This window comes from Misgurnus anguillicaudatus, chromosome 18 (genome assembly GCF_027580225.2).
Source record: "Misgurnus anguillicaudatus chromosome 18, ASM2758022v2, whole genome shotgun sequence".
In the NCBI taxonomy this organism is placed as follows: domain Eukaryota; kingdom Metazoa; phylum Chordata; class Actinopteri; order Cypriniformes; family Cobitidae; genus Misgurnus; species Misgurnus anguillicaudatus.
Genome location: NC_073354.2, coordinates 37,530,001 through 37,557,796, shown reverse-complemented (window position 1 = coordinate 37,557,796; position 27,796 = coordinate 37,530,001). Strand labels below are relative to the sequence as shown.

Sequence of the window (27,796 nt, the reverse complement as noted above, 5' to 3'; positions counted from 1 at the left end):
TTTTTGATCTAAAAATTCTTAAATTAAGATGCTTTTTCTTGATGAGCAAAACGACCCAAGAAAATAAGTCTAGTTTTTAGACCAAAAAAGTGATTTTGTGCATAAAACAAGCAAAAAAATCTGTCAATGGGGTAGGCAAATTTTTTCTTGAATTTTTCTTGAATTTTTTTGCTTATCCCATTGGCAGATTTTTTTGCTTGTTTTATGCACTAATTTACTTAAAATTTATATTTTTGGTTTAAAAACTAAAGTAAATTAGTGCATAAAACAAGCAAAAAAAATCTGATAATGGGATAAGCAAAAAAATCTTGAGAATTTTTCTTAAACACTAAATTCAAGAAAAATTCAAGAAAAAAATTGCCTACCCCATTGGCAGATTTTTTTGCTTGTTTTATGCACAAAATCACTTTTTTGGTCTAAAAACTAGACTTATTTTCTTGTGTCGTTTTTCTCATCAAGAAAAATCATCTTAATTTAAGATTTTATTTTTATTTTTACTGAAAACAAGACAAAAATACTAATAAAAATCTTGAAAATCATTTTTGCAGTGTAGTGAGTTGATGAGTGAGTTGATGAGTTTACTATTATTATGGAAAAATATAAATAAAGAACAGGTGTTTCAAAACTTTTAAACAGTAGTGTAAATACACATACAGCAAGAGCTCATCATGTGTAAAAATGGTAACAAATCAGCCCATAATATTTGTTATAAGTTATGTTGAGTTGAAATGGAGTGACTATCAGTGGGTCCTTTGATAAAGAAGAGACATATAATAGTATGGGGAGATAATATGAATAAAAGCAAAAGACTTATAAAGATCTTATGAGCGGAAATGATCAAACCTTTAGTGTTTTATAACCACTCCACTTAACTATCCAGCGAAAGCTAGTGATAAAAAATACAAACTTTGTCAGAACCTTTTTTATTTATTTATCATATTTAGTATTTTTAAGTGCAGTAGAAATGATTTCTCATGTTTGAGAGGAAACTCTTGTGCTGATGTCTATTGTGTCTGATGTTGAGGTGACAGCAGATATTAACATCACAGCTACTGAATGATGAAGACTCTGTGAACTGTGTGATGTTCAAGTCTGCGATATGTGTTTGTGTTTTGTGTCGGCATTTCAGAAATTAGGAAATATAAAGGTAAAAATTAGGGATGCACCGATATATCGGCCTAAAATCGGTATTGGCAGATATAATCCCCCCCCCTCCATTAGACATCGGCTATGATCAGGACAGATTATATACTTGCAAACAAAAGGCATTTTGAGTCACAATGACAACAGAATTGCAGTTTGTACGCTCTGAACTTCTAGATTTCGTAACATTATACAAGGAGTAAAAAGCAAAACTATATCGAAATTTTGTATCGGTGCATCCCTAAAAAAAAGTACTACAAAAATCATTGTGAGAATAACCATTAGAGAGTTACTGTACATTCCCTTAGAAAATAAAACCAGAGAATGCACTTCTAGACCTTGGATTGTACATGAATAACATTATTATGATTATTATCTGATTATTATTATTATTATATACCACTTGTGTACTTGCATTTTTTACATTTTTGTTTAAGAATTCAGTTGTGTTTAATAAAAAAGTAAAAAGGAAGAATGTTTATGACTCAAGATTACCTTCTCACCAGTGCCGGCCGATGACTTCTCTTCCGATGGGCGTGAATTCAAGATATGTGTTCATTGCGTCATGTGAACCATGTGCATCATGCGTCATTTCAAAATACGCCCTGCACACGCAACGAAGGGGGTTTATGATAAAAGAGACGCTCATGTTCACTAAATGCCCGCAAGACACTAACTTAACACTAAACTCTGATTACACATGAGATTAAGAGAGTATATGGCAAACGTGAGTGTCTCTTTTATCATAAACCCCTTTTATCATAAGCATCTGCAGCAGTAATTTGACATGACATAAGTTTACACGACATGCTGAACACATATTTAAACATGACAAGCCACACACATGATGGGCTACATACATGTTGTGACGAGTTTCGCATTGTGCGCCCTCGAAAAAGAAGTCACCGGTCATCACTGCTCCTCACACAATTCTTACCCTGCAGACAAGATCTCAGTCTTTCTATCTCAGTGTTTGTTTAAACAGCTCCTGTAATGTCTGAATAAACATATGATGTGTACAGAAACAGATGGTGGGGTAAATGGCATGAGAGAAATTGAAATAAATGGCATGTGGCCTCTATCAGCAGAGATTCATCTCACACATCACAAAACCGATTCCTAAAACATCCGGTCTGCTTTTTCATATTTCATACAATATTTATATCCCATAGGGATGAGAGAACTATTGGATATCCTCCTCTGATTTATTCAGTACAACATGTATTTATTGCCACCTGCATATGGTGGGCGTTCTGTGTCATATGCACAATGAACGTCGACTCACCCATCTGTGCTTTTTAGAAAATTTGTCAACTTCAGCATCCACCCACCGGCTGACAACAGGAATATGCTTTCTCTCTGATACGCTGTCACCATACGGCAACATGTCATTTAACTTTACGCTACCAAAAAGCTACAACAACTTGAAAGGTTGGAGTTTTTCAAGCCATCATTTCTACAGATGGACAAGCAGTTATTAAAACAGACTACGTGCCCATCACAAACTATGACTGTCAGTGTAAATGAGCCCATTAACAATCTTTCTTAGCTTTTGAAAACAAAATATACAGCCTTACTCTCAAATCACTGAATGCGTCACTAAACCTCAGATATATCAACCATAAAGATGATTTTAAACCTGTATATGACCTGTAAGGTTTTCTCATATGTGACCTGGAACCACAACCACATAAGGTAAATATACATCACATATGTGGTTTGTTAGGATACGACAATATTTGACCAAGATCAAACTATTTGAAAATCTGGAAATTGAACAATTGAAATATTGAGAAAATCACCTTTAAATTTGTTGAAATGAAGTCCTTAAGCTGCTTACACACCAAACACGAAGCATCGCTTTAGATTACTTGCGAGATTATACTTCGTGGCATGCAAATTTTTTGCATGAGTTGAATATTTTTAACTTGCACAAAGGACCCAATTTGCGTCATTCGCATCGGCCAGTACCAGTTTGCGTCTACTCGCAGCTCTGCATCGTCTTTGTATATAATCGCGCAATTCGCTGAATTCACGTTTGGTGTGTACACCCAATTAGCAGCACAAATTAATGAGAAATACATTTTTGATATATTTACGACCTTTATGTATGACTTTAGCATAAAAAAGCAATAATTTTAAAGCATATAAAGTATATTTGGCTACTACAAATATACCTGTGTGACTTATGACTGGTTTTGTGGTCCAGGGTCACATATACAGAAGCAACCCATCCTCACCCCATGTCGTCAATATTTGACGACACTTGACCATTCGTCAATATGTGACGGGGAGGGTATACCTTTCGCGCCATTTTTTGATGAACTGGGGACTTCAATACTATTACGTCCGTTGCATTCTCTTTCCTATTTTCTTACCATTTTCGCATCGGTTTAGGGTTAGATTTACATAATGACATCCCTACCCAAACCTAACTCTAACCCCAACGCCAGGTGACAACTGTTTAATTTCGTGTACACTGTTTAATTTTGCGTAATCTAACCCTAAACCGACGTGAAAATGGTAAGAAAATAGGAAAGAGAATGCAACGGACGTAATAGTATTGAAGTCCGTAATAGTATTGAAGTCCGTACACAAGGGGGGCCACACGCTGAAAAAGTTTGAGAACCACTGCTGTACAGAGCAGACCAACTTCTATACATTATGGATTTCAATACAATAATGCAGCACAACATGAATCAAGTAATTTTCATTTATAAGACTGAGGCACATTTATGATGTCATAAAAGTTTTCTTAAGACACATTCACTAGTAAATGTGTAGCTTTTGGACCTCCTCCAATACTTGCTTTAATGCTTTACTGTAGTGATATGATGTGAAACATCTACAATGAATCTGCATTTAGGATTTCTTAACCTCCATCAATGATTTAACTGTTTTTAATGGGAAATTCTGTCATTTTCAGTATTTAAAAAGCAACTTATGAAACTAATCCAAAATTGAAAACGGCTCATTTGGAAAGTCTAGCATGACAAAAGAAATTTAGCTCTTAATTTAATTTCAATGCTTTGTGTGCGGCAGCAGATTTGTATGGGAAGACGAATTTAATTTATTCAGTTTAATAACATTTACATTTGTTTCTCTTGAAAAGAGAAAAGTTTCATTAGATTATGCTAATGAGGACACACTGTGTGTATTTGTTTGATAGACCGGTTTTATTTTTAGCACTAAACATTGTAATGATAAATTATTATTGAAAATGCATTGAATAATTGTGGCAATAACTCACTGCATCTTATTTCTTTTAAAGTCGCAATGAAATTGAAATGAAAAACTATATATATATTTTTTAATATTGTGTTATTATTAACAAATGACTTATCTGTGAGCTTCATTATTTTTAAAAAATGTGTGTGTGCTTATAATCTTTAATCAAAAATGCAAATCTCCTTCCCTCCTCAAAACTATGTCTCTTCACTTCCGGTCATATGGTATGGCAGGTGGGCGGGGTCCTCAAAAGCAGTTTCCTTCGGATATACGTCACCACAGGGAAAAATAAGGCAATCGCTACTTCCGTTTCATGGCGACTTTAAGGTTATTTTGCATCACATCTACAACAAATGATCAGTATTAAACATTTTCTTCATAATCATGCCAGCGTACAGCATATGGGCAACTGGATTTTATTCAACATCCATCACCACGACACAAAGGTAACCATAACGGTAACACTTTCTATGAAGCCCATGCTTATAATGAATTATAACCCCCTTTATAATTATTTATAGGAAGATATTACTATTTTATAAATATATTTATAAAGACACAACAACACCAATACCCCATTATAAGAACAGTATAGTTACATTTATAATATGTTTATTACTTATAAGTGATGCATTTGCATTTCAATGCGCATGCTCATAATCCATTTTACACTGATTTATAACTACTCAGGTGTATACTTCCATGGAGGTATTTATTAAAATGTAGCCTGAATTCATGTCATTATATTATAGTTACGACTTTATTAATCATGCAGATTAAGTTCTATTTCAAATAACTAAATTTGATTTATATTGTTATAAACATGTTATAAGTTACTTATTATGATACATAATAATTATTAACCTCTATAAATGCATTATTGATGGCTTTAAATAAAGTGAACTCAAATGTTATTTATTATCCATTTTCAATAGTTTATCTGCAAACTTTAAAATAATGGGTATAATAAAGTAATAATTTACAAATAGATGTGATTTACATGCTAGTAAAACACTTACTATCAATTCATCAAACCACAATATGCAATATACTGGCTGATGAGATATAGATTTCAAAATTCAAAAAGAAGTCAAAATTACCATTCATGACCTGTAATGCAAACATTGGCCATCGCAACTGTTTGTATAGGATTTTTTTATGACTTTATTATAGACATTATTTTTAAATTTGCACATAAACTATTGAAAATAGATAATGAATAACATCTTAATGATTTCATGACTCATAATAAGCAACTCCCAGCATGGCTATTTTAGAAACCATCTTCATGATTTCCTAACATTTGTAGGGGTGGGACAAAAAAGACCTGCGTGTTTCACAATTACTCTAAAAGACCATAATGACAATTTCGCGCGTGGAGCAGCAGTTATGTGCGATCTACCGGCATTGCCTTTGCAATTGACGTATTGGACACCCCTGCCCTAAACCATCCGCTGACTGTTTAGATATAACATGAATATACTTCTGTAAAAATATGCACATAGTTTGTTATTCAGTCGCTGGGTGCGCTGCAATATATAAATACAGTAATACTGGCAATCACTGTGTATAATGATGATGATCAGACGCTTAACGTTAGTCAGTTCGTTGAAGTTAATTCCGGTTAACATATAGAATTAATATGTCACGTTTAATTACTATTTTTACTGGTTGTAATGTCTTACAACAGGAACAGGACATATATGTATATAAGAATGACATTATTTATCTCTTAGTTGCATTAAAGTACAGTATATGACAGTTCAGAGACTAGTAGCAAAAGCGCAAACATTAACCTGGCTTTGAGAGCAAATGTGACGTAATGACGTACTGCAAATTAGTACGTCAAAAATCAATTCTGAATCGAATCGGGACCCTAAGAATCGATTCTGAATCGATTCATGAGGGTCCAAGCGATTCCCACCCCTAAGCATTTGGATTCGGAAAACTGTATGCTTTCACTTTCCTTAAAGCCATCAATAATGCATTTATAGAGGTTAATAACTGTATTATGACTCATAATAACTAACTTATAACATGTTTATAACAATATAAATCAAATCAGTTATTTGAAATAGAACTAAATCTGCATGATTAATTAGGTCGTTACTATAATATAATGACATTATAGCAATGCAGGCTGCACCTTTATAAATACCCTCATGAAAGTATATGACCGAGTTCCAATCAGGATTCAGGCCCCACCATAGCACAGAGACAGAGCTGCTTAGAGTTACAAATGACCTTCTCCTAACATCCGACCGTGGTGAAATATCACTCCTTATATTATTAGACCTTAGTGCAGCCTTTGACACAATAGATCACACAATCTTACTTAATAGGCTAGAAAACTATGTTGGCATCAGTGGTCAGGCGCTAGCTTGGTTCAGATCGTATCTAACCAATCGCTATCACTTTGTTTATGTAAATGAGGAGGAGTCACATCATTCCCTGGTTAAATACGGCGTACCGCAGGGATCAGTTTTAGGTCCTATCCTGTTCTCGTTACATATGTTACCTCTGGGAGATATTATCAGAAATCATAACATACAGATTCACTGCTATGCAGATGACACACAGCTTTACATCTCCTCGCATCCTAGGGAAACACAAAATTTTTCTAAGCTATCAGACTGCATCAGCGATATAAGTGACTGGATGTCACATAACTTTCTTATGCTAAACTCCAATAAGACAGAGATACTTGTTATCGAACCGAATCGCTACAAATATAATATGACAGATTACAAGTTGCCCATAGATGGCTGCACTGTGGTGCCAACCTCCACGGTTAAGAATTTAGGTGTGATGTTCGACAGCAGTTTATCCTTTGACAGCCATATCTCCTATGTCTGCCGCACAGCATTCTTCCACCTTAGAAATATCTCAAAAATACGCCATATGTTGTCTGCATCAGATGCAGAGAAGCTTATCCACGCTTTTATGACCTCTAGAATAGACTATTGTAACTCGTTACTCGGAGGATGCCATGCAAAACAGGTCAACAAGCTTCAGCTAGTTCAAAACGCTTCTGCAAGAGTTCTTACTCGAACTAAGAAGTATGACCGCATAAGCCCAATTCTGGCATCTTTACACTGGCTACCAGTTAAATATCGTATACAATTTAAAATATTACTAATCACCTACAAAGCCTTAAATGGCCTAGCACCCTCATATCTTAGAGAATTATTATCAGAATACAATCCATCACGTGCATTGCGGTCACAAAATTCTGGCCTCTTAATTATCCCTAAAATATCAAAAGTGTCTAAAGGTGGCAGATCCTTTTCCTACTTAGCCCCTAAGCTATGGAATGATTTACCAACCGACGTCCGAAAATCAGAGACAGTAGATAACTTTAAATCTAGACTTAAAACTTTTCTCTTTAACAAGGCTTTCAAATAGTTGTTTTAACAATGGTACTTATCTCCTAATAGCTAGCTTGTACAACCTAATAAATAAATAAATGAATGAATAAATTAAAACCTTTTTTTTTCGTCAACACTTCAAAGCATGGTAAATCTCATTAATACTCTTTAGTAATATGCTGAAACTTTGAATTGGTTTTCGACTGAGTCTTAACTGCCAAATATGGCCGGCTTGCAATTTTGGCCTTTTCCCATGACCTTATAATAGTATGTCATACAGAACCGTTTGCCACTGTACGTTAGCATTAACGACGGCAGTGGGGCCTCTGGCCTTAGTCAAACGAGTTCTGTTTCCGTTTCTAAAATCATTAACTATATGTAATACACTTAACCAGCAATAGTTAGCCTGTCCGGAACCGAGCTGACTAAAACCACATTACTGTGTGACACTTGTTTTCTATGTGAACGGCCCCTACGCTAATAAGATTTTGTGTCTCTCTCCCTGTCTCGTCCTTGATCCCGAGGACGAGACAAACAGATCCAGTTCCGGTACATGTGAAAGTCGGCACACAACTGATCTACTAGCTGTTCTTCAACGTGATGTCCAGCTGATGCCTGACCAAAGACCACCGGCAGAACCCGCTTAATCTTCGCTTAATCTCCTTCCGTTTCAATGTGTATATATATATATATATATATACCTCCCAAGGGTTTTTTCCTCCTATGACTTTTTTTACTTCCCCGGCTAAAATTCCGGGGTTTTTTTCTCCTAGGGGGTTTTTCAACCCGGGGAGGCAGCCTTTTTGGGCTTAACTTCTATACGTTACATTAGTAATACGTTTGTATATAATGTTGATTTATAGCCGTAGCAAATTTAACTGCTTGTGCTATCGTTTATTATGTTGTGCTATCTGTCGATTTTCTGTGCTTTTCACTGCATCTAATATGTAAAGCTGCTTTGATACAATTACCAAATTGTGAAAAGCGCTATATAAATAAAATTGAATTGAAAAAAAAAATAGTAATTACTTATAAATCAGTGTATAGTGGATTATGAGCATGCACATTGAAATGCAAATGCATCACTTATAAGTAATAATAAACATATTATAATACTTTTCTTTTAATGGGGTATTGGTGTTGTTGTGTCTTTATAAATGTATTTATAGGATAGTAATAACTGCCTATAAATAATTATAAAGGGGGTTATAATTCATTATAAGCATGGGTTTCATAGAAAGTGGTACCACAAAAACTTTTAAAAAATAAATGATTTTATAGACAATAACTAGCCACAAAATAAATTAAAACATATTAAAGAAAAAGATAAATAATAGGTGACTGGAAAACAACAAACACTAACATGATCATTGCAGTTCACCCCTGAATAAAAAATGTGTCATGAATTAAGTTACTCACCCTCATGTCACGAAAAGCAGCACATGCACGCATTAAACATCAGCCATAGATATATATACATGCCTCATTCAACCACTCCACAGATGCAAACTGTTAACATCTATGTATATCTGACTGTCATTTAAAATGCATGTGCTGCTTTCATTAAAGCACGTCAGAGACGACTTTACGAGCACAAAATGTATTCTTCTCACTTCATGAAATGAAGATTGAAGACTGTAGTCACATGGACCATTTTAATGATGTCTTCACTGGCTTTCTGAGCCTTATGGTTGTGGAACGACACGAGGGAGAGTAATAATGATCGAATTTTTATTCTGGGGTGAAATAACACTTTAAAGCTTTTAAATATAACCTCATACGAAAGCAAGGATTTACATTCGTATTACTAATTTGAAGAAAGTGTTTGGAAAGATTTTAACACATACACATCTTTTTTTGCTTGCAATGAAACTGTAATCTTCTGAATTTCTCCGGAGTTCATACGGTGTCATGTTTCATTTGAGAATGTGTAATTAATGACAGCCTTTATAAATAACGTCCTTAATAAAACAGGGAAAGATTTCTTCGTTAGAAACATTTCTGTGATGAGCATGAGACAGCAATCTGTGTTTGATCTAACATCAGTGAAATTCAGATGGAGAACTAGCCAGAAAAATTCTCTTTAACGAAACATAAGAGGGGGAAATATGTCAGACAGAAACTTTAAAGAGAATCGTCAAGTTAATGGCTGTCATACTTAATGGAAGACCAAAAAATGACTTATCACCATGCAAAACTGTGTAACCTCTCTGACTAGTTACCTACGGGCCTGTTATCTACGCTTGACTAGTAGAGCAGCACTGAAACATTACCAGTCAAACACGCGTAATTATGGAGCAAACGCAGCATAATGGCAGCTGGTGAATTGCCCCTTAAATAAAAGATTTCAGCCATCAGAATACATGTAATGGAGTAATGATGGAGTTTAACAGTAACAGATGCTTTAAATCTCTCAGACATGAAAACTACATTCATTCAGACACCATTCAGTTTTAAAAACTCAGAAATATGCTTTACCCGGGAGTTGAAAAGGTTATTTTTGTAAAACATCTGTACACAGAGGCACGGTCTGTTTGGCAGACAGGTTAATAATCCAGATTTTTAGCCCTAGGCTTTTATTCTAATTCAAACTATACACTGTGACAATGTAAATACAATAGCCATAAAAAATAATAAACAAATAAACAAGTTGTGGAGCAAAAAGTTTTCTTTAAAATAAGACAATTTTTATCAATTTACTGCAAATGATGTGGGTGATGACTCTTTTAAATTCAGGCATGCCCAATTCTTTAAAAAAATAATTATACTGCAGAGTATAACAGGTCCAACATTAAATTAATTGCAATGTTGTTAAAATGCTAAAAACAAAGTTGTGACTGCTGAGTTAGCGCTATATGCTAGTTAATGCTATATGCTAGTTAATGCTACAGTATATGCTAGGGTTTAGGCTGAAGTTCTACTATTGACGTTACAGTTATGTTTTGCAGGTCCATACTAAAAAAAAACACAAACTTACCCGTCAAAAACATCCATTAACAATCTGCAAACAATTGATTATTCCTCAAAATCTGATACAGACTCAAACATAAGATCTGTTCACACACACACAGAGCTACTGAAGGAGAAACAGCCAATCAGAGCAGAGCTCAACATTATTATTCATGACCCTTTCAAATAAGGTAACAAACCATTTCAATCTAAAGGTAAATCCTAAATGGACAAGTAAAACTAATCATTTTTGCACTTAATAAAGGCACAAACCTTCTATGTAGATATCAGAGAACAAGATTTCTATGCATTCTTTGGCACCTTTAAACAAATAAATATGCATCTTACATGTTCCTGTAGCTCAATAGGTATAGCATTGGGTTAGCAGTGCAAAGGTTATGGGTTCAATTCTCAGGGTATCTGTACACACAAACTGATCATGTATAACACTATAGGTAAATTTAACTATATTTAATAAAAAATAAAACCAGCAAAGTGATCACAGATGTGTAGTGCAGCACATTAACTATTAACATGACCCACATTTACCAAAATAGTGTTCTTCATTTTGAACAAAATACTACTAGGGCTTTGCACGCACTTAAAACTTGGTTTTGTGTCATAAATACACCTTAAATGTCACAATATCAAAATAATATGTTAACAAGGTCATCATGGTGATCTTAAAGTTAAGCTAATAGTTCACCCAAAAATGAAAACTGTCATTATTGACTCACCCTCAAGTTGTTACAAACCTGTATACATTTCTTTGTTTTGCTTTAATTTGGGGGTGAACTATTCCTTTAGGCGTTTTGCAGACAGTAAATAAATGCCTTAAACGTGAAAAAAATCAAGGTAGAAATGAAACATTGATGTCAGAGCGCCATCTGCTGATCATTACAGAATGAACATTCAATAAACATTTCCTGTACATCAAGTTCATCTTTAACAGTGCAACAATTTTCTAAATACCCCACATAAACTAATTACTATAGTAAAGCAGATTCAAGTCAAGTGAACTGTGGTAAAGTTCAGAGATACTAGATTGTTTTTAACTCTACCATACAATATCAAATCACTAGATAATACAGAATACCGTAGTGTGCATTAACAAAGTGTATTAATTACCATAATATCCTACAGTACACTTCAATATATAAATTTATTATACTAAAATATACTTATTTTTTAATGTATCAGAAAATATTATTAAAATCAAATATTACCGTGTAATGTTTACTTTTCTCCTATGTCACTACAACGGTATTTACTAAAAAAAAACATGGTAAAATAATTTCCTCAGTCAGAGTCAGTGTTTGATTATGTGTGTGTTGACTAGAAATGACTTTACCTGTATATTCATCTGCACGTGTCGCTCACGCGCATGTATTAATTGGAGTTCATGAATTTTTTCTTTACTGACAATCACAGGATCTGTTTCAGCTCTGTTTCACTGAATATTGTGTTGATATTTCACTTCACTCGTGATATTTCTGCTCTCTCTTTAAAGTTTAAAGCTTAAAGTTTCTGTTTAACAACTTATTAACCGCTCAAGAGTGGCGCGTGAATAAGCGAGCTGAATGATCGAGTTGTTCAAACTGATTATGAACCGATTCATGAATCACCCGATTCTCTGACTCGCGCCCACCACATAACCCGGATGGGGAATGTCCGTAATGTCTTATAGGCTAATATTTTATTGTCACAAACAGTAATTCTCTTTATTTATATAGATTACGATCCACAAGCAGTGTTGGATAAGTTACTTAAACAACTAAGCTAATGAATTATAGTTACTAATGACATCTTCAATCATGTAATTAGAAATAACTCTCCCAAAAAGTATTTAATTACTTATGCCTACTAATTATTTTCTAAATCCTATTTAAATGATACAAAGATATGTTTAAGACGGCTGAAATAAATCATTTAAAAGTGCATCAGTTATTCTGTGGCCAGTTGCATAAAACTTTAAGACTAGTCTTAAAAGTTAGTCATGGATTTTTTTCTTCAAGACTGATCTTAACTGTTTTAGGTATGTTACATAGAACGGTAGATTGGTCTAATTTAAATCCAAATAATAAGACTGATTAGCCCTAACTAATTGCTAGTTAGTCAGAATCATTCTTAAGACGTCTTAATGACACGGCTATGTTTATGCAACTGGGCACTGGTCACACTTTTCAAAGTCCAATTCTCACTATTACCTAACTACTTTTGCCTAATTACTGCTTATTTATACTTAGTAAAGTAGTAGTAACTCTCATCAATGGAAAAGGTAATTAAATTACAGTAGGCCTAACTGATTAAGGTAATAACCGGTAACATTTATTTAAACCAACAGGTTAGTGGGTTACCAATGCTACCTGAAAGGTCAAAATTCCGAGCACATAAATGAAAGATCAAGTGAAGTGTTTTGCGATTCGCGAGTTGTTCAGGTGTGACGTCATATGGGGCGTGTCGATTCCATCTCTATGGTAATGAATAGGTGTCATAAATGCCTGATTTAAAGCAGCACAACACATAAGTTGAGACTATGAATGTATTGTTAATACATTTTGTGTTACATGCTAAAAACAACACATAAGTTGAGCACAGAGAGCTGTCAAAACAAATATATTGGATGGATGTCTGTAGGCATGAATACTTGATACACACATAGAAAGATTTAAATCAACACAGCAAAAGCCACAAAAACTATGAAACGGGTATAAATGGCATTGTTTAATTTGTCACTTATTTTAAACATTTCTTTCTTATAGATTCATATGACAAATGTACAAGAATTCTTTTATATTTTCTTTTTATGTTATTGCTTTACAGTAAAATCCATTGTTTGGATATCTCCATTATAGCATGACAATACATTCATATGTTTTACAGACTAACTTTACATTAAATATAGATATATTTTCTGATCATCATACAGTTTGTTATTGACATGAATCTCACATCACATACCCTCGCAGTGCATGGGGTCGCTTTCATTCGACAGAAATACAGAAATACATTCACTTTCATTCATTAAATATGTGTGCACTTATTTTAGGTTCCCATATGATCCACAACATGTAGTGTAAAGTACAACAATTATCTCATTTGAATTAGACTTTAAAAAGTGACTTAGATCATAGAATAAAGATCATTTCCCATCTGCATACATCAAAAACTGATGGAAAATCATTTACATGCAAATTATTGTTCAACATATGTGCACATATCTTTTTTTAAAGAAAATATTAATTGCAATGTTTTGCATCATCAACATTTCACAAAGCCAGAACATATTCAGCTCATCTTTCCCCCTAATGAATTACAATTTGCATATAGAAAGCTTATTTCCAAGTCATTAAGATTTTTTTTACATTAATTAAGCAACATTTTCCTAAATAAAAAATGACATTTATATTTTACACTAACACTGCCTTGTTTTGTAATAAAAATATAAGAAGAACCACAAACAATAATATCATTTATAAAAAAAACGATCATTGAAATATAATCATTAAATGAATCATTCTTTTGATTTATTGTTCCTGTGGTTTGACAAAATGGCACTAGAGAAGATTTTTCAATGCTTAGTTTTGTATGTTTTACTGTCAGAAAGAAATGCAAACACATGATGTGTACTGTATGAACAGATGAACTGTCTGTGTGAGGTTGGAAAGCGGAAGTGTTGTCAGACCAGCCACAAACATCACAAAAAACACCTTCTCCACAGTCTCCATCATTACCCGCTAATATCATCTCAAGAGTTCAGGGCACTGCACCATCAGGAGAAACTTAATGCCCCTTGGAGAACAATCACACCTGCATAACAAAAACATTCCCAAATCCTATTGCTATTTCACAGTTTTCCAGAAAAATTGCTTTTATTGTTTTCCTTTGAAGCATATTGCATAAAGAAGCACCAGCAACTGTTCATTCAGCAAAAAAGCTCACGTGACGGCCCAAAACTGAACTAGAATCATCGATGTCCCGCTTTAGCCTCTTGAACAACCAGGAATATTTCCACAGAGGTTTGGTTCAGTAGCTGCCAGGTCGAAACGGGGCTGTGGTTGCCATGGAAACAGACGTAGGGAGATTGCATGGGTCGGCGGTGCCACGTTACGTCCCATAATGCACTGCAGACTCGGATTGTGCCGTCGTGGCTGTGCTCACGGAGTCGCCGGGTGAAGGAACTGTCAAACTGTCAGAGAAGACGATTCCCCTGACACACACAAATACACACAATATACAATCTGACAGAAGGAAGCACTCTGAAAGTGAATGACACAGGACTGCTCGCTTGCATTAAAGTGCTAATGTCTACATTTATAAACTCTCTCATTTGCCTCCAAGACCCCATCGAGACTGGAAAGGAATAACATTGTGCATATAATGGGTGTAATCTAGTTTCTGTTTATAGGAATTATATCCCAAAAGCATCCCTGATACTGACCTGCACTGACAAGATCACCAGAATCAATAAATAAATGTGATCAAATCTCTGTAGGCAAGCTACATCAAAAACATCAAAGCCACTACAACAAAAAATCTTAATTTGGTGTTTTGGTAAATCTGTCTAGTACCTGATTGATACAAAGAAAAGCCCTATATGAGACAATAAATATGGAAAATGTGATTTTCTTGCATTTCAAAACAATATAAAAAATCACAGTTGTCGAATGAATCTGATAAAGTTATAAAAAGACATTTTGCAACACTAAAACAATAAAGACACATCAGTGTAGAAAAAAAGGAAATGTTTATCCAGGCGTCCACGTGATGAGGAAGACAAGAGCTGCCAAAGAGAAGAGCCTCCTGCTGGGTCAACATATGGGGTCAGAGGTCAGAAATAAATGATCCTTACTGGAAGGTCTTATTCGTCACCCACAGTGAAAAGTGAGAGACCACACAAGAACATTCAGCTTTAATCGAGTAATATAAACTCACATTCATTCAGTCTGAGGTGATGATGTTCTGAACAAGGAAAGATGGTTGTGACATCCAGATCATTAGAGAAGATTGGTGGTGCATTCTGGGATATTTATTCGTCTTGACACATGGGTAAGTTGACAAAGGTAAAGACGTTGTATTCAATCATGATGGAGAAGCAGAGGAAGACGGCATACAGCACTAGCAAATAAACACCCAGCTTAAAGTCCAACTTCCACCTGTTCAGGTGAATGCCAAAAACCTGCAGGTAGAGACGAGATCACATTGATGAATAACACAACAATGCATTGCTTTTATAGTATACATCACCTAAAATCTGACTGGAAGATAAATGGAGAAAATCGATAAATCAACAATAATGTCTAAATATGAATAACACAATATTGAACATCTCAAGAATCAAAACATGTGCAGGTGACTTCTCTTCTGAGGGGCGCAAATTCATAATTTGAGTTGTCATGTATGTTGCTTTTCATGTTAAAATATGTGTACGGCGCATCATGTGTGAACCTATGTGCATCATGCATCATGTCAAAATACGTCGGCTGCACACGTGTCGAAAGGGTTTATAAACTGGTTATCATAAACCCCTAAGACACGTGGGCAGCAGGCACTTATTTTGACAAGACACATGATGCACATAGGTTCACATGAACATATATTTTGATATGACAAGCCACACACATTACAAGCTCGTGAAAATAAATGTTTTCACGAGCTTCAAATCTTGTGCATTTAAAAACACAGTATTCAGTATCATTTACTGTCACTTCATTAATATGTAGTAATTATACTATCATCATAATTTTTTACATTAAAAATAGAATATTATTTATGAATTTATTTATATTTTTGTTAATTTATGTATCAAGTCATGTGCACTTTAAAAAATGCTGGGTTACAGTACTTTCAACCCACCATTTGGTCAACCTGTTTTGTTGTAATTTTACCCATAAGGATCTAAATATTTTCCAGGTTAATTTAACCCAAAGGCTGGTTTGTCCTTTTCTGACTCAACGCTGGGTTGAAAATAACCCAGTTTTTTTTTAAATGTAGACATTTCAAAATGTATTAACACATTTATTGATTTTTTTTCAGTGCATTTATGGTTTTATGAGTTCTTGCAAAGTGATCACAACACTGGTTAAAGGATTTGTATTGATTATAGTTATAGTAACTCTGATACAGGCATATATAAAATCTTCTGGCCAATGCTTCTTGTATACTGTAAAAAATGATTTTGTGGCTAAGTAAATTTAACTAAATAAAATGAGTAACTTCTATTAAAAAATTGTTTTTATCTAAATTTTAATAAAAATGACACAAAAAGGTGAGTACATTATTTGGTAAATCAACTAAATTTTATCATGTAAAATTTGTTAAGAAGGAAATCAAATTAATAATTTTGAACTTTAAAACTACTTGAATTATTTTAGCAAATATAACTAACTAGGCACCAGTGGCGGCTGGTGACTTTTTTTTTTTAAGGCGCATGATGCAAAGTTCGTCACAACATGTATGTAGCTTGTCATGTGTGTGGTTCGTCATTTCAAAATATGTGTTCTGCACTTTGAGAGATCGTGTGTGCATCGTGTGTCCTGCCAAAATAAGTGCCTGCTCATAAAGGGTTTATGATAAAAGAGACGCTCGCGTTTGCCAGATACTCGCATAATCTCGTAATCAGAGTTTACTGTTAAGGAAGTGTCTAGCGTGTATTTTGGGAACGTGAGCGTCTCTTTTATCATAACCGGTTTGGACGCGTGTGCAGCAGGCACTTATTTTGACAAAACACGTGATGTACACAGGATCTCTCCACACGCAGGACACATATTTTGGAAAAGGGAACCACACACGTGACAATACGAACACTTATTTGGAATTAGCACATCCCGGGTGAGGAGTCATAAGCCGCCACTGCTAGGCAGTGGACTAAAAATAATATGCTGGATTTACTACAAAAAATAAAAATATAGTGCATCATTTTTGTATCCACTTTTTTGAGTTAATTTTACATGGAATTTTAACTTAAAGCAATTGCTTAAATTGAAAAATTGATGAAAAATTATGCACTATATTTAAATTTTTTCTAGTAAATCCAGCGTATAATTTTTTTTCAGTGTAGAGTTTAGTCCTTATCTCAGCTTAACACTTTTTTTTACCAGGTTTACATCAATTTCACTAAATTTGAAAGAGTCAGCAGATTCGTGCTGTGCCGGGTCATGAATAATGAATCATCTAATAAGAGAACAGACTGAATAACTCACAGTGAGAGCTACAGAGCCCAGCAGAAGCACAACAGAGTAAAGCAGCCCTCGACTGTTTATCTTCACCTGTGCAGAAAAACTCAATCAATCTCACATCACTGACATTACACTAAAAACAGAATAGTGCACAAAGCCAAAGATCTGATTGACTGTGTCCTTACAACTGATCCATAACTGACTGCCATGGTCTGAAGAGCCCAGGGAACACCGAGTCCCACCAGAATGTCAAACACATTACTGCCAATAGTATTAGACACTGCCATATCACCCAGACCTGCAGAGTAAAATCAAATAAAACATCAACTCATAAACCGTTCAGTGTCCAGATTGCATCTAAAATGATGCATCTGTAGTAAGATGTTTGATAGACAGAATATACACCAACAGTGTGTATTGTATCTTTGCTGGTAAAGGGAAGGATGCAAGTATTTCACTTTTAATTAAGAAATTGAAAGTGAAAGAAAAAAATTGTAAAAGTAAAACTTTTCTTACCTCACTTTCAATGTTTCTTTAATTTACACAGTTATTGATCAGACTCAAACCGTACAGATTAAAACAGCATCTTTTATCTACCTTGCCTAGCAACAATCAGACTGGCGATACAATCAGGAACACTCGTGCCCGCTGCCAGAAATGTGATGCCCATGATAACATCAGGAATGCCAAGAGTATATCCGATGATAGTCACCTAGGAGACAGCAGAAGTGGTGAAGTTAATAAAAACAATGAGGGAGAGAGAGAGAGAGAGAGAGAGATTGTGTTGTTCATACCATCCACACCATCAGGTACGAGAAGACAGCGATCCAGACAGTGGAGAGGATAAATGACAACATGAAGTATTTTTCCCAGCGAGACTTGGCACAGTTTGGGATGGTGAAGTACAAGATCAACAATAATGGCCACGAGATCAACCATTTAGTTTTGTTCATACAGCCACCTGAAATATAGACACACAAGACAGACAGACAGACAGACACTTTATTCATTCATTTATGCACTTACATTTTTAAGTTTAAACAACGTCATTTAAACTTTCTTGACTATAGTGAGGAGTTTTTATAAAACAATTAAGCTGAATGGGCTTAAGTTATTACAACTTTATTTTTAAATTTTATAGCAACTTCTAACTTGTCGAAAAAGTTGCTATGACTTATTAATTCAAGTTGTTTACACTTAAAAATAAAAAAAATTTACAGTGTAGGAAATTCACAAAGCCACAAACTAAATTGTATACAGTATAATACTATTAATATAAATAAAAGTATATGCAATACTAAAAGCTTTCAATGTAATAAACTTAAACTTCTGTCATTTTAAATGAATATTTTATTAGATTGTTCTTACATCCGGTTATATGACATGGACCTTAAGCATACGGAGAACATTCACACGTGCTGTTAGACATTCACCAAATGTTCAAAGCTCTCTTATTTGTAAGTCATTTGCTCTGGATAAAAGTGTCTGCTAAATTAATAAATGTAAATTTAAAATAAGCAGTATGCCTAAACTTCACATTAACTGTAAACATATCTTTAAATCTGATTGGTTGGTTAAAATGATGACCAGGAAATATATCTTTCTTAATACTACAAAAACTTTTTCTGAATATAAGTTGAAATTCTGACAGTCCAACTCTTTAACTCTTTCCTCGCCTTTTTTTAAAGACAGCCAGCGCCAGCTTTTTTTGTGATTCTCACAAAAGTTGAATACCTTCCAGAAAAAAAATTCTTCTTTAAACATATAAACATACAATATATCAAATGAAAGAACAGACCCTCTGCTTTCAAACTAACAGACAAACAAAACAGAAAAAAATTTCATCCTATCTTCAATTGTTCTCTTTTTATCACCTCTCAAATATGAGTAGGTTTCTTCAAAAATACCAAATTTTGATTTTATTTTGAATTGTGAGATAATTGCATTTTTGTAAAAGAATTTTGTTAGCGATACGATTCAGAGCGTTGATCAAACATACACAGAGTTTTTACTGTTTTTGGATCAGTGGATGCTTCAGTGTTTTATAAGTTGTGTAAGAGCGCCACCAAGTGGATAGTGGAGGAAATATTGATTGCCGCAAAAACTTGTCATTGTCAGGGAAGTGTTTTCTCTTAATTGATGAGATAACTCATCAATGGCAGGGAAAGAGTTAACTATTGTATCTGAAGAGTTTCGTTGCAAAACGAGATAAATCCATTTTTAACATTTTTGTCAAAACATGTTTATTATTATGTTATCATGTTATTATTTTGTTTTATGGTGCTAGTTAGCTGAATTTTTTAAGTTATGAAGGTTTAAATCAAAACAAACCAACTGCAGTTGAATTGAAATTAATTGGAATGCACAACCAAAAAACGAGATTTCTGAACAATTAAAAAAACGGTGGTTATCTTGTTCTGCAACGAAACTCTTCGTGTGATCTTCACCTGGTACTCTGAAGGGTGAGGTCAGTTCACTCTCTTTATCTTCAGTAGTTTTGTCTTCTGGTACGTTTCCATTTTCAATATCAGGTTTACCGTCCAGCACAGCGGTCTCAACCCCATTGGCTGCCTGGACCAACCTCTGACGCTACAAGCATACAAAACAACTCTTTACTTCAATGAAACACATTGAAAAGATCAAATAAGTGTTAGTGGTCTGTTCCTGATGTCACACCTCAGTTATAATGAGACGACTGGCCATGCGTAGACGAGTCTTGGGTCCAAAGTGATTGGTGACCATGATACGGAGACTCGCTTCAGGGAAACGGTAATGTGGAGGACTGGCATTGATGATCTCATCCACCATAACAACAGAACCCCGACTGTACATCTTACTCGACTTGACTTTAAAAAAAAAACATAAGAAATTATGACCGATGTACTTTCCTGATTTTCTAAAACAAAAAGATTAAAAAAACCTTTACTCAAATGTCTTCGATTACACTCTTAAAACTAAAGATACTTCACAGCGATGCCACAGAAGAACCATTTTTGGTTCCTCAAAGAACCGTTTAGTCCAAGGTTCTTACAAGAATCGTTTCTTTCTTGCCTTTTTTATGATACAGAAAGATTCTTTAGGTGTTAAAGGTTCTTTTTGACACTATTCAGCCAAAAATTGCTTCGTCTATGACATCATGAAGCACCTTAAGATTGTCATGTAAATATTATTATCTGTGAGGCATCAGAAATATAAGAAGCAGAGTTTGAAAATGTTCATGTAAAGGTTCAGTAAAACTAAGCAGACAGGCTGAGACAAGCAGAGACTGATCTGAGATATAACTGAGAGTCTGAGAAGAAGTGCAGCAGAGATGCAGGAGACAGGAAGTGATGTCACCACAGAAACAGGAAGTAACAGCACAGAGATCTGAAGAACTCACAGAAGACAGATTACTGCTTTAATACAACTCTCATAACAACAAAACAATAAGAAAAACACAAACAAAATAATCATACAAAAATCTTCTTTGTATTTAGAGGCTGCATAACGATTAATCGCAACTAATCATCTGCAGAATCAAAGTTTTTGTTTACATCATATATGTATACACACATGGAATATTTATTAAATATATACATGCATGTGTGTGTATTTATATATACATAATTATTATACACAATACACACACAAAACTTTTATTCTGCAGACGATTAGTTGCGATTAATCGTTATGCAGCCCTGTTTGTATTTTGTAAATTCTTAAAAATATAAGTTTTTTTATATTTGTTCATGGATATTCATATGTATTCATTTACCTTTTGGCTTCCTGTTATACCACATAATGTAGGTGTACCACAACAAATATGGATATTATTAACATTATTAACCCAGTTAACATTAAAATAAGTTTAATAAAAAAAATATTGTTTTTTATTTTCATCTGGTGCATATATCCAACTGCAAAACTGTTGAATATAACAAATATAAATATTTCTACTTAAATGCCTAAATGTCAAAATGTCAGACAGTTGCTTTCTTTATTATTCATCATCACAGTTCCTGACCCTCAAACATCTTAACTAAGAGCAATCTCATACCTTTAAACAAGCTATTGTGACTTGTTTAATGATAATATTAAAGCCTGTCTGTTTAGTTTTACCTTCACACAACAGCGGTACAGACGGATCATCTACACTTTCATTACCATCTTCTAGTTCACTGCCAACCGCTGCATTTCCATTTGCAACATTTTGGTCGCTTCGCCTTGTGAAAAATTTCTGCATGGGTGCATTAAACCTGAAACGGACACAACAAACAGAACAAGCAGTAAGGAAATAAAGGAAAATTTTGATTTGATAGCTGACACAGAAAACAGAATATGCATATCATTTCACCACCATACTCACTTCATAATGAGAATATAGACAGCATACATCACCACCAGAATTAAACTCTCCCACCTAACATACAGAAGAGACATTTACACAATATATCACTATCAGACACATAAGAGATTAAATCATCAGACAGATAAGAGAAGAATCAAACACTCACCACACAATCTTCTCATCATAGATGAACTAATATTAGACAACAGGAATAAAAAAGATATAAATGCTGTTATAATCAACATTCATGTGCATTTCTAAAGTGTAATTACAAGCAAACATTATCAATGAGTTTACCCTTGTGCATTGTTCCAATTCACTACCCGTTCGTGTTGTTAGAAAATGGCCACTAAATTAAACGGCTGTAAAAATGTATCAGATTAATATTTTTTCACATTTTTTTGCATAAATGCTCTGTTTTTTGCACAGGCCTACTGAAAGGTTAATGGTGCCACATGGTGCTCAACAGTAAAAATGACACATTTTACCTCTTTGCAAAATAATAAGGTGTCATGACTCTGCAATCAAAAAATGTCATTATAATGGAAGTCAATGGGGCAAAAATGGCCACAAACAATAAATGAGGGAGAAAAAAATCAAATCTGATGCTGCACAAAAACTAAAAATGCTTCAATGCCAATGTTTTTACCAATCTTTTACATGCCTAAGAATGTGAAAAAGGTAAAAGAAAATCCAGTCCACAATCACTTTTTATATTGAAAATCTGTCATTTTGTGTGTTTTTTCCCAAATCAGTGATACCACTTATAAACTTGGCAATTGAAGAGTTAAAATCATGGAATATTTGTAAACATTTGGTAGTTTTGATCAGTACCGAGGTTGATTAACAGAGTTATGCAAAAAAATTGTTAAAATTTTACAGCAGTTTAATTAAGTGGCCATTTTGGCCACTAACAACACGTAAGGGTAGTAAATTTGCCCACGGTATATTGTTAAGGTTTTTTTTAATTTCAAAGCATTTTCTTAAAATATGTGTATATATAAGATTTGTCACCAAAAATCATTCCATTTGCTGAAACACAGAGAATGTTTTGGCCAAATTAAGACTACAAAAATGGCCAAAAATGGTCCAATAACACATACACTGTAAAAACATTCTGTAGAAATTACAGTATTAATGGGTATTACAGGCAACTAGCTGCCAGTAACTTACTGTAGATTTTATATTTATGTTATTTACTTGCAACAGTTTGTTTAAAGTTAAATGAACATTACACATTTTCAGTCTTTATATTCTACAGTAAGTTACTGGCAACCAGTTGCAGAATTACAGAAATTTTTTTACAGTGTGTAAGGTTTAAAAGATTCGATCACATGACTTCTGTTATTGTGCATCCATTACTGTAAACATGTGTTTAGTGATGGACAGATGTGGGGGTTTTTAATGGGTGATGCGGACATTAAGAAAACAATGTGCACTGTAAAAAATTTTGTAGAAATTACAGTGTTAATTGCAGCTGGTTGGCGGTAACTTACTGTAGATTTAAATGTATGTTATTAACTGGCAACATTTTGTTCAAAGTTAAATGAACATTAAACATTTAAACGTTTTTATCTTAAAGGCGGAGTCCACGATGTTTGAAAAACGCGTTGGAAAAGGAGACGGGCCGACTACCAAAACACACTTATAGCCAATCAAATCAAATCAAATGCCGGGTTGCGTATGTGTGGGGCGGGTCTATCAACAGAAGGTCCAGATTCTATTGGGGTTTGGGCGTGTTTGTTTAGGTGATTTCAAATATCAACATTGGCTTTCAAACAACATGGACTCCGCCTTTAACAGAGTAAAACTAAAATAAAAGCATCAGGCAAAGCATTCTGGGAAACAAAATCTGAAGCAAAAAACAGAAAAAGGTTGATGATGGTTTCTGGTTCCCAGAATGCTTTGCATGAGGCTGTTATTCTTTCCAGTAAATCTACAGTAAGTTACCGGCAACCAGCTGCAATTAACACTGTAATTTTTACGGAATGTTTTTGCAGTGTTGTCGATTTCAGATGGATATAACACAAATGTAATTATAGTAAATGAGAGACAAACACAAAATTGGTGAAACCCAACAAAAAAAAATGATGCATAATATTTATAAATTATATCCTTTAAAAATATATTTACAAGACATTTGTACGGTGGATCTAAGATACTGTTTGAATAAGACATTGCTGCACGCACATAATGTTGTTCTGTGTAACACAACATAAAATCACATTATAAAGTGAATAATGATTGATCATACTACACATGAGTGTCTTTTCATTAGGAACAGAAAGATTTATTGATGGATTGAAAATAGTTATTGACCAAAAAAATCATGTATTTCAGTCTATTGCATTAAACCTGGAATGTTCTTCCATTCGTATGTGAGACTCACCACAATAAGAGCGACTACAGCCATTATGTAAAAGGATGAATCACGGAAAACAGCCCACCAGGTCAATAAGACAACCTACAGACATCAAGACAACCCAATGACATCACTGTAAAAAAATACATCAACCTATCACAAAGAGACACCCGCTTATACCTGTCCAGCAAAGATCCCACAGACTCCTATGATACAGAGAATATTAAAGACTGCAGAACCCACGATAGTTCCCACACCAACATCACCGTGAGTGATGAAGACCCCTGAAAATACAGAAACACAAAAATAACTCAAGAAAAAGAGAGCGTTTGCCTGTTCTGTGGAGTTAAAGTGAATTTAAGTGATTGTGCTGCTAGGGTGCATTTGTTCACAATAAACAAACACTACTAATAAAGAAAGATTTATGACATTATCACCTATAACAGACGCAAAGAGCTCAGGTGCAGAACTTCCAGCCGCCATGAACGTCGCACCGGCCACATCTTCACTAAGATTCAACTTCTGCACAACAATAAGAACAGCAGACATTAAATAAACCCTGCGGCAAAGATGCAACGCACTTCATTCGCTTCTTAAAGTGGGTCAGAAGAAAAACTCATACTGCGGTTTTTGATCAAGTGAAATAAAAATGCATTGTTCTCACTGGATTTTTAAAAAGCCTACCTCACAGATTTTCTCAAGAGATGTCACAAAATAGTCGTCACAGACGATGGCCAGGGCCAGGAACATGTAAAGAGCCTGTAACAGAAGATCTGGAGTCAGAATCAATGAAATCTATGAAAGAGAAGATTTGTTTCTCTAGAAGTCTCCAATGGCAGTATTGTTGTTTTTGGAGGGTGCCACAATTTACAAGTGACAAATAATTCTTTAACATCTTTCCCCACCATTGAGAAGTTAACTCAATTAAGAGAAAACACTTTCCTACCAATGACGAGTTTAATGGCAATCTATATTTCCGCTATTATCCACCAGATGCCGCTCTTACCCAACTTAAGATCCCGGAAGCAACCCCTTGTAGAACTCATTTAAAACTCTGTGTATGTTGTCATCATCGTTTTAAATCTGATCTCTATTAAAGGTGCAGTGTGTAAATTTTAGTGGCATCTAGTGGTGAGGTTGCGAATTGCAACCAACGGCTCAGTCCACTGCCCAACCCTAGCTTTTGAAACACATAGAGAAGCTACGATAGCCACCACCGGACAAACATTTCATCGTCGGAGATAACTTAGTAAAAAAGTTTGTCCATTAAGGGCTTCTGTAGAAAAATGGCGGCACAAAATGGCGACTTCCACATAAGGGGACCCTCTGTGTATGTAGATAAAAATGTCTCATTCTAAGGTTATAAAAACATAACAGTTCATTATAAAAAGGTGTTTATACACCCCTGATAATATAGTTTTGTATATTATTTTGCATTTCTTTCAAGAGATCCTTCTAAAAATTACACACTGCACCTTTAAAGTCCTCTACAAATACGCAATTATCTCAACATTTTGCTCAAAAAAATTTATTTTAACAAAATGAAGGTAGGATGAAACTGTGTTTGTTCGTTTGTTCGTTTGTTTGAAAGCAGAGGATCTGTTCTTTCATTTGATATATTGTATGTTTAAATTTAAAGAAGAACATTTTCTGGAAGGCATTAAACTTTTGTAAAAATCATAAAAAATCCTGCCAATGGCTGGCAACTTTTTTAAAAATGCTGGCGGGGAAAGAGTTCATTCCAAAATAACATGAACACAGTTTTACTGAATTGTTGAATCATTTCTTTTATTTATTAACAAAGGTAAGACAAATCGTTTTTTATTTAAGCCTTTTAAGAAATAGCCACAGGTTTGATCTTAAAGAGCACCTATTTTCTGATTCACGATTGGTGTGTAAGTGTGTATTAGTTCATGTTAACAATATGCAAAAGGCACAAACCCCAAAGTAAACGATGACACGAGTTATCGTCTCCAACTTAAATCTCTTTTCTTGGACTACAACAAACACTTTTGTAGGCAACAGTTTACGTCCTGAGCCTGTTTACATGGACAAGAGCGACATTATCATAATTCCTCCTGCTTGGACTCACAGCCTGTAAGTTAACTTCTGTCAGCATTGCATTGTGAGCGAATCTTTCAAACATGGTAAGGAGCGTCACATTTCCGCCTGACATCAGAGGTATTCAGGCCAATCACAACGTACAGATTAGCTGGCCAATCATGGACACAGAGCTTTTCAAATTGATGAGTTTTGTAGAAAATCAATGCATTTCAGGGAGGCAGGTCATACAATAATGTACGGTATGTAGAAAATGTGTTTTTAACCAGAGAGAGAGACTTACTGCTATAATGTGTAACAGTACAGCACCACTCTTTCGTTCAGTGTTGGTGAAAATATCGTGTGGAAATTCATGGATGGCTATAAAGAATAAAAGCACAACAAAATTACAAAACACACAGACACATACGCACACACATACATTTGCAGCATATAAGTTGTAAGCTCAGATTCCCTCTCTGATCTAAAAACACAAATTGCAATATTTGTTTTTTATAAAGGGGAATATGTTTCCTGACTGATTACAGTTTGTTTCTGTCTTAACAACAAACAGAGAAAAAGCCAGAAACACACAACATCTGCAGCAGGGTAGATATTTAACATAAAGATCATCTGCAGGAGGGAGGAGGTCACAATAAAACACGATCTGAATTTATGAGCAATGAAATTGAATGAGTTTGTGCTTTTATGATCTCCAGAACAGCATATATTACAATCTCTCGGCAGACGAACGTCTAACATATAACAGCTTGAGAAATGAATTATGATCCATAAACATACAGGCTGACATGATAAACCTGGCATACAAGATAAATGACACAAACATCTTCATTTGTTCTGCATGCGCTCATCAGTTTCATTGTGTTTTTGTACTTTATAAAGCAGAACATACAGACTACGAAATGTGATGGAGAGATTTGTTGTAAAGCGTGTGAGATATACACACATCTGTGATCATATGGGTTGATATATATGAGTGCCAGACATATACGATCTATACAGTATTTACTATATTAGCATGCTGAAACAATTGTTTATTGAAATTGCTACAATAATTATTGCAATTTTCTTGTCGCTGTCCTTGTAGCACTTTGAGATTCTTCGGAATGAAAAGTGCGTTATAAATAAAATGTATTATTATTATTATTATTAATTTAAATGAAGCACTTGTGAATTGTTT

At 34.5% G+C, this 27,796-nt stretch overlaps 1 protein-coding gene across 4 annotated transcripts in view; it reads right to left on the bottom strand.

Annotated features, from left to right (window-relative positions):
* Nucleotides 1-13,399: 13,399 nt before the first annotated feature.
* Nucleotides 13,400-27,796, bottom strand: part of slc24a4b (solute carrier family 24 member 4b) — a 25,826-nt gene continuing 11,429 nt past the window's right edge. Inside the window, exons 3-18 of one of the 4 annotated variants that reach the window (XR_012358763.1) lie at nucleotides 26,900-26,976; nucleotides 25,240-25,314; nucleotides 24,993-25,077; nucleotides 24,736-24,839; nucleotides 24,583-24,657; nucleotides 22,360-22,385; nucleotides 22,212-22,265; nucleotides 21,965-22,101; nucleotides 20,543-20,712; nucleotides 20,314-20,455; nucleotides 18,661-18,827; nucleotides 18,464-18,578; nucleotides 18,052-18,164; nucleotides 17,891-17,956; nucleotides 15,624-15,867; nucleotides 13,400-14,898 (exon numbers count right to left, since the gene is read on the bottom strand). Coding sequence is in view for 3 of the 4 variants with exons in the window: in XM_073856444.1 (XP_073712545.1) it covers nucleotides 15,718-15,867; nucleotides 17,891-17,956; nucleotides 18,052-18,164; nucleotides 18,464-18,578; nucleotides 18,661-18,827; nucleotides 20,314-20,455; nucleotides 20,543-20,712; nucleotides 21,965-22,101; nucleotides 22,212-22,265; nucleotides 22,360-22,385; nucleotides 24,583-24,657; nucleotides 24,736-24,839; nucleotides 24,993-25,077; nucleotides 25,240-25,314; nucleotides 26,900-26,976 (1,556 nt within the window). In the remaining variant the exon portion in view is untranslated. Of the gene's footprint in view, nucleotides 15,868-17,890; nucleotides 17,957-18,051; nucleotides 18,165-18,463; nucleotides 18,579-18,660; nucleotides 18,828-20,313; nucleotides 20,456-20,542; nucleotides 20,713-21,964; nucleotides 22,102-22,211; nucleotides 22,266-22,359; nucleotides 22,386-24,582; nucleotides 24,658-24,735; nucleotides 24,840-24,992; nucleotides 25,078-25,239; nucleotides 25,315-26,899; nucleotides 26,977-27,796 lie in introns of all 4 variants that reach the window. The other 3 variants (XM_073856444.1, XM_073856445.1, XM_073856446.1) reach the window with 3 other exon arrangements.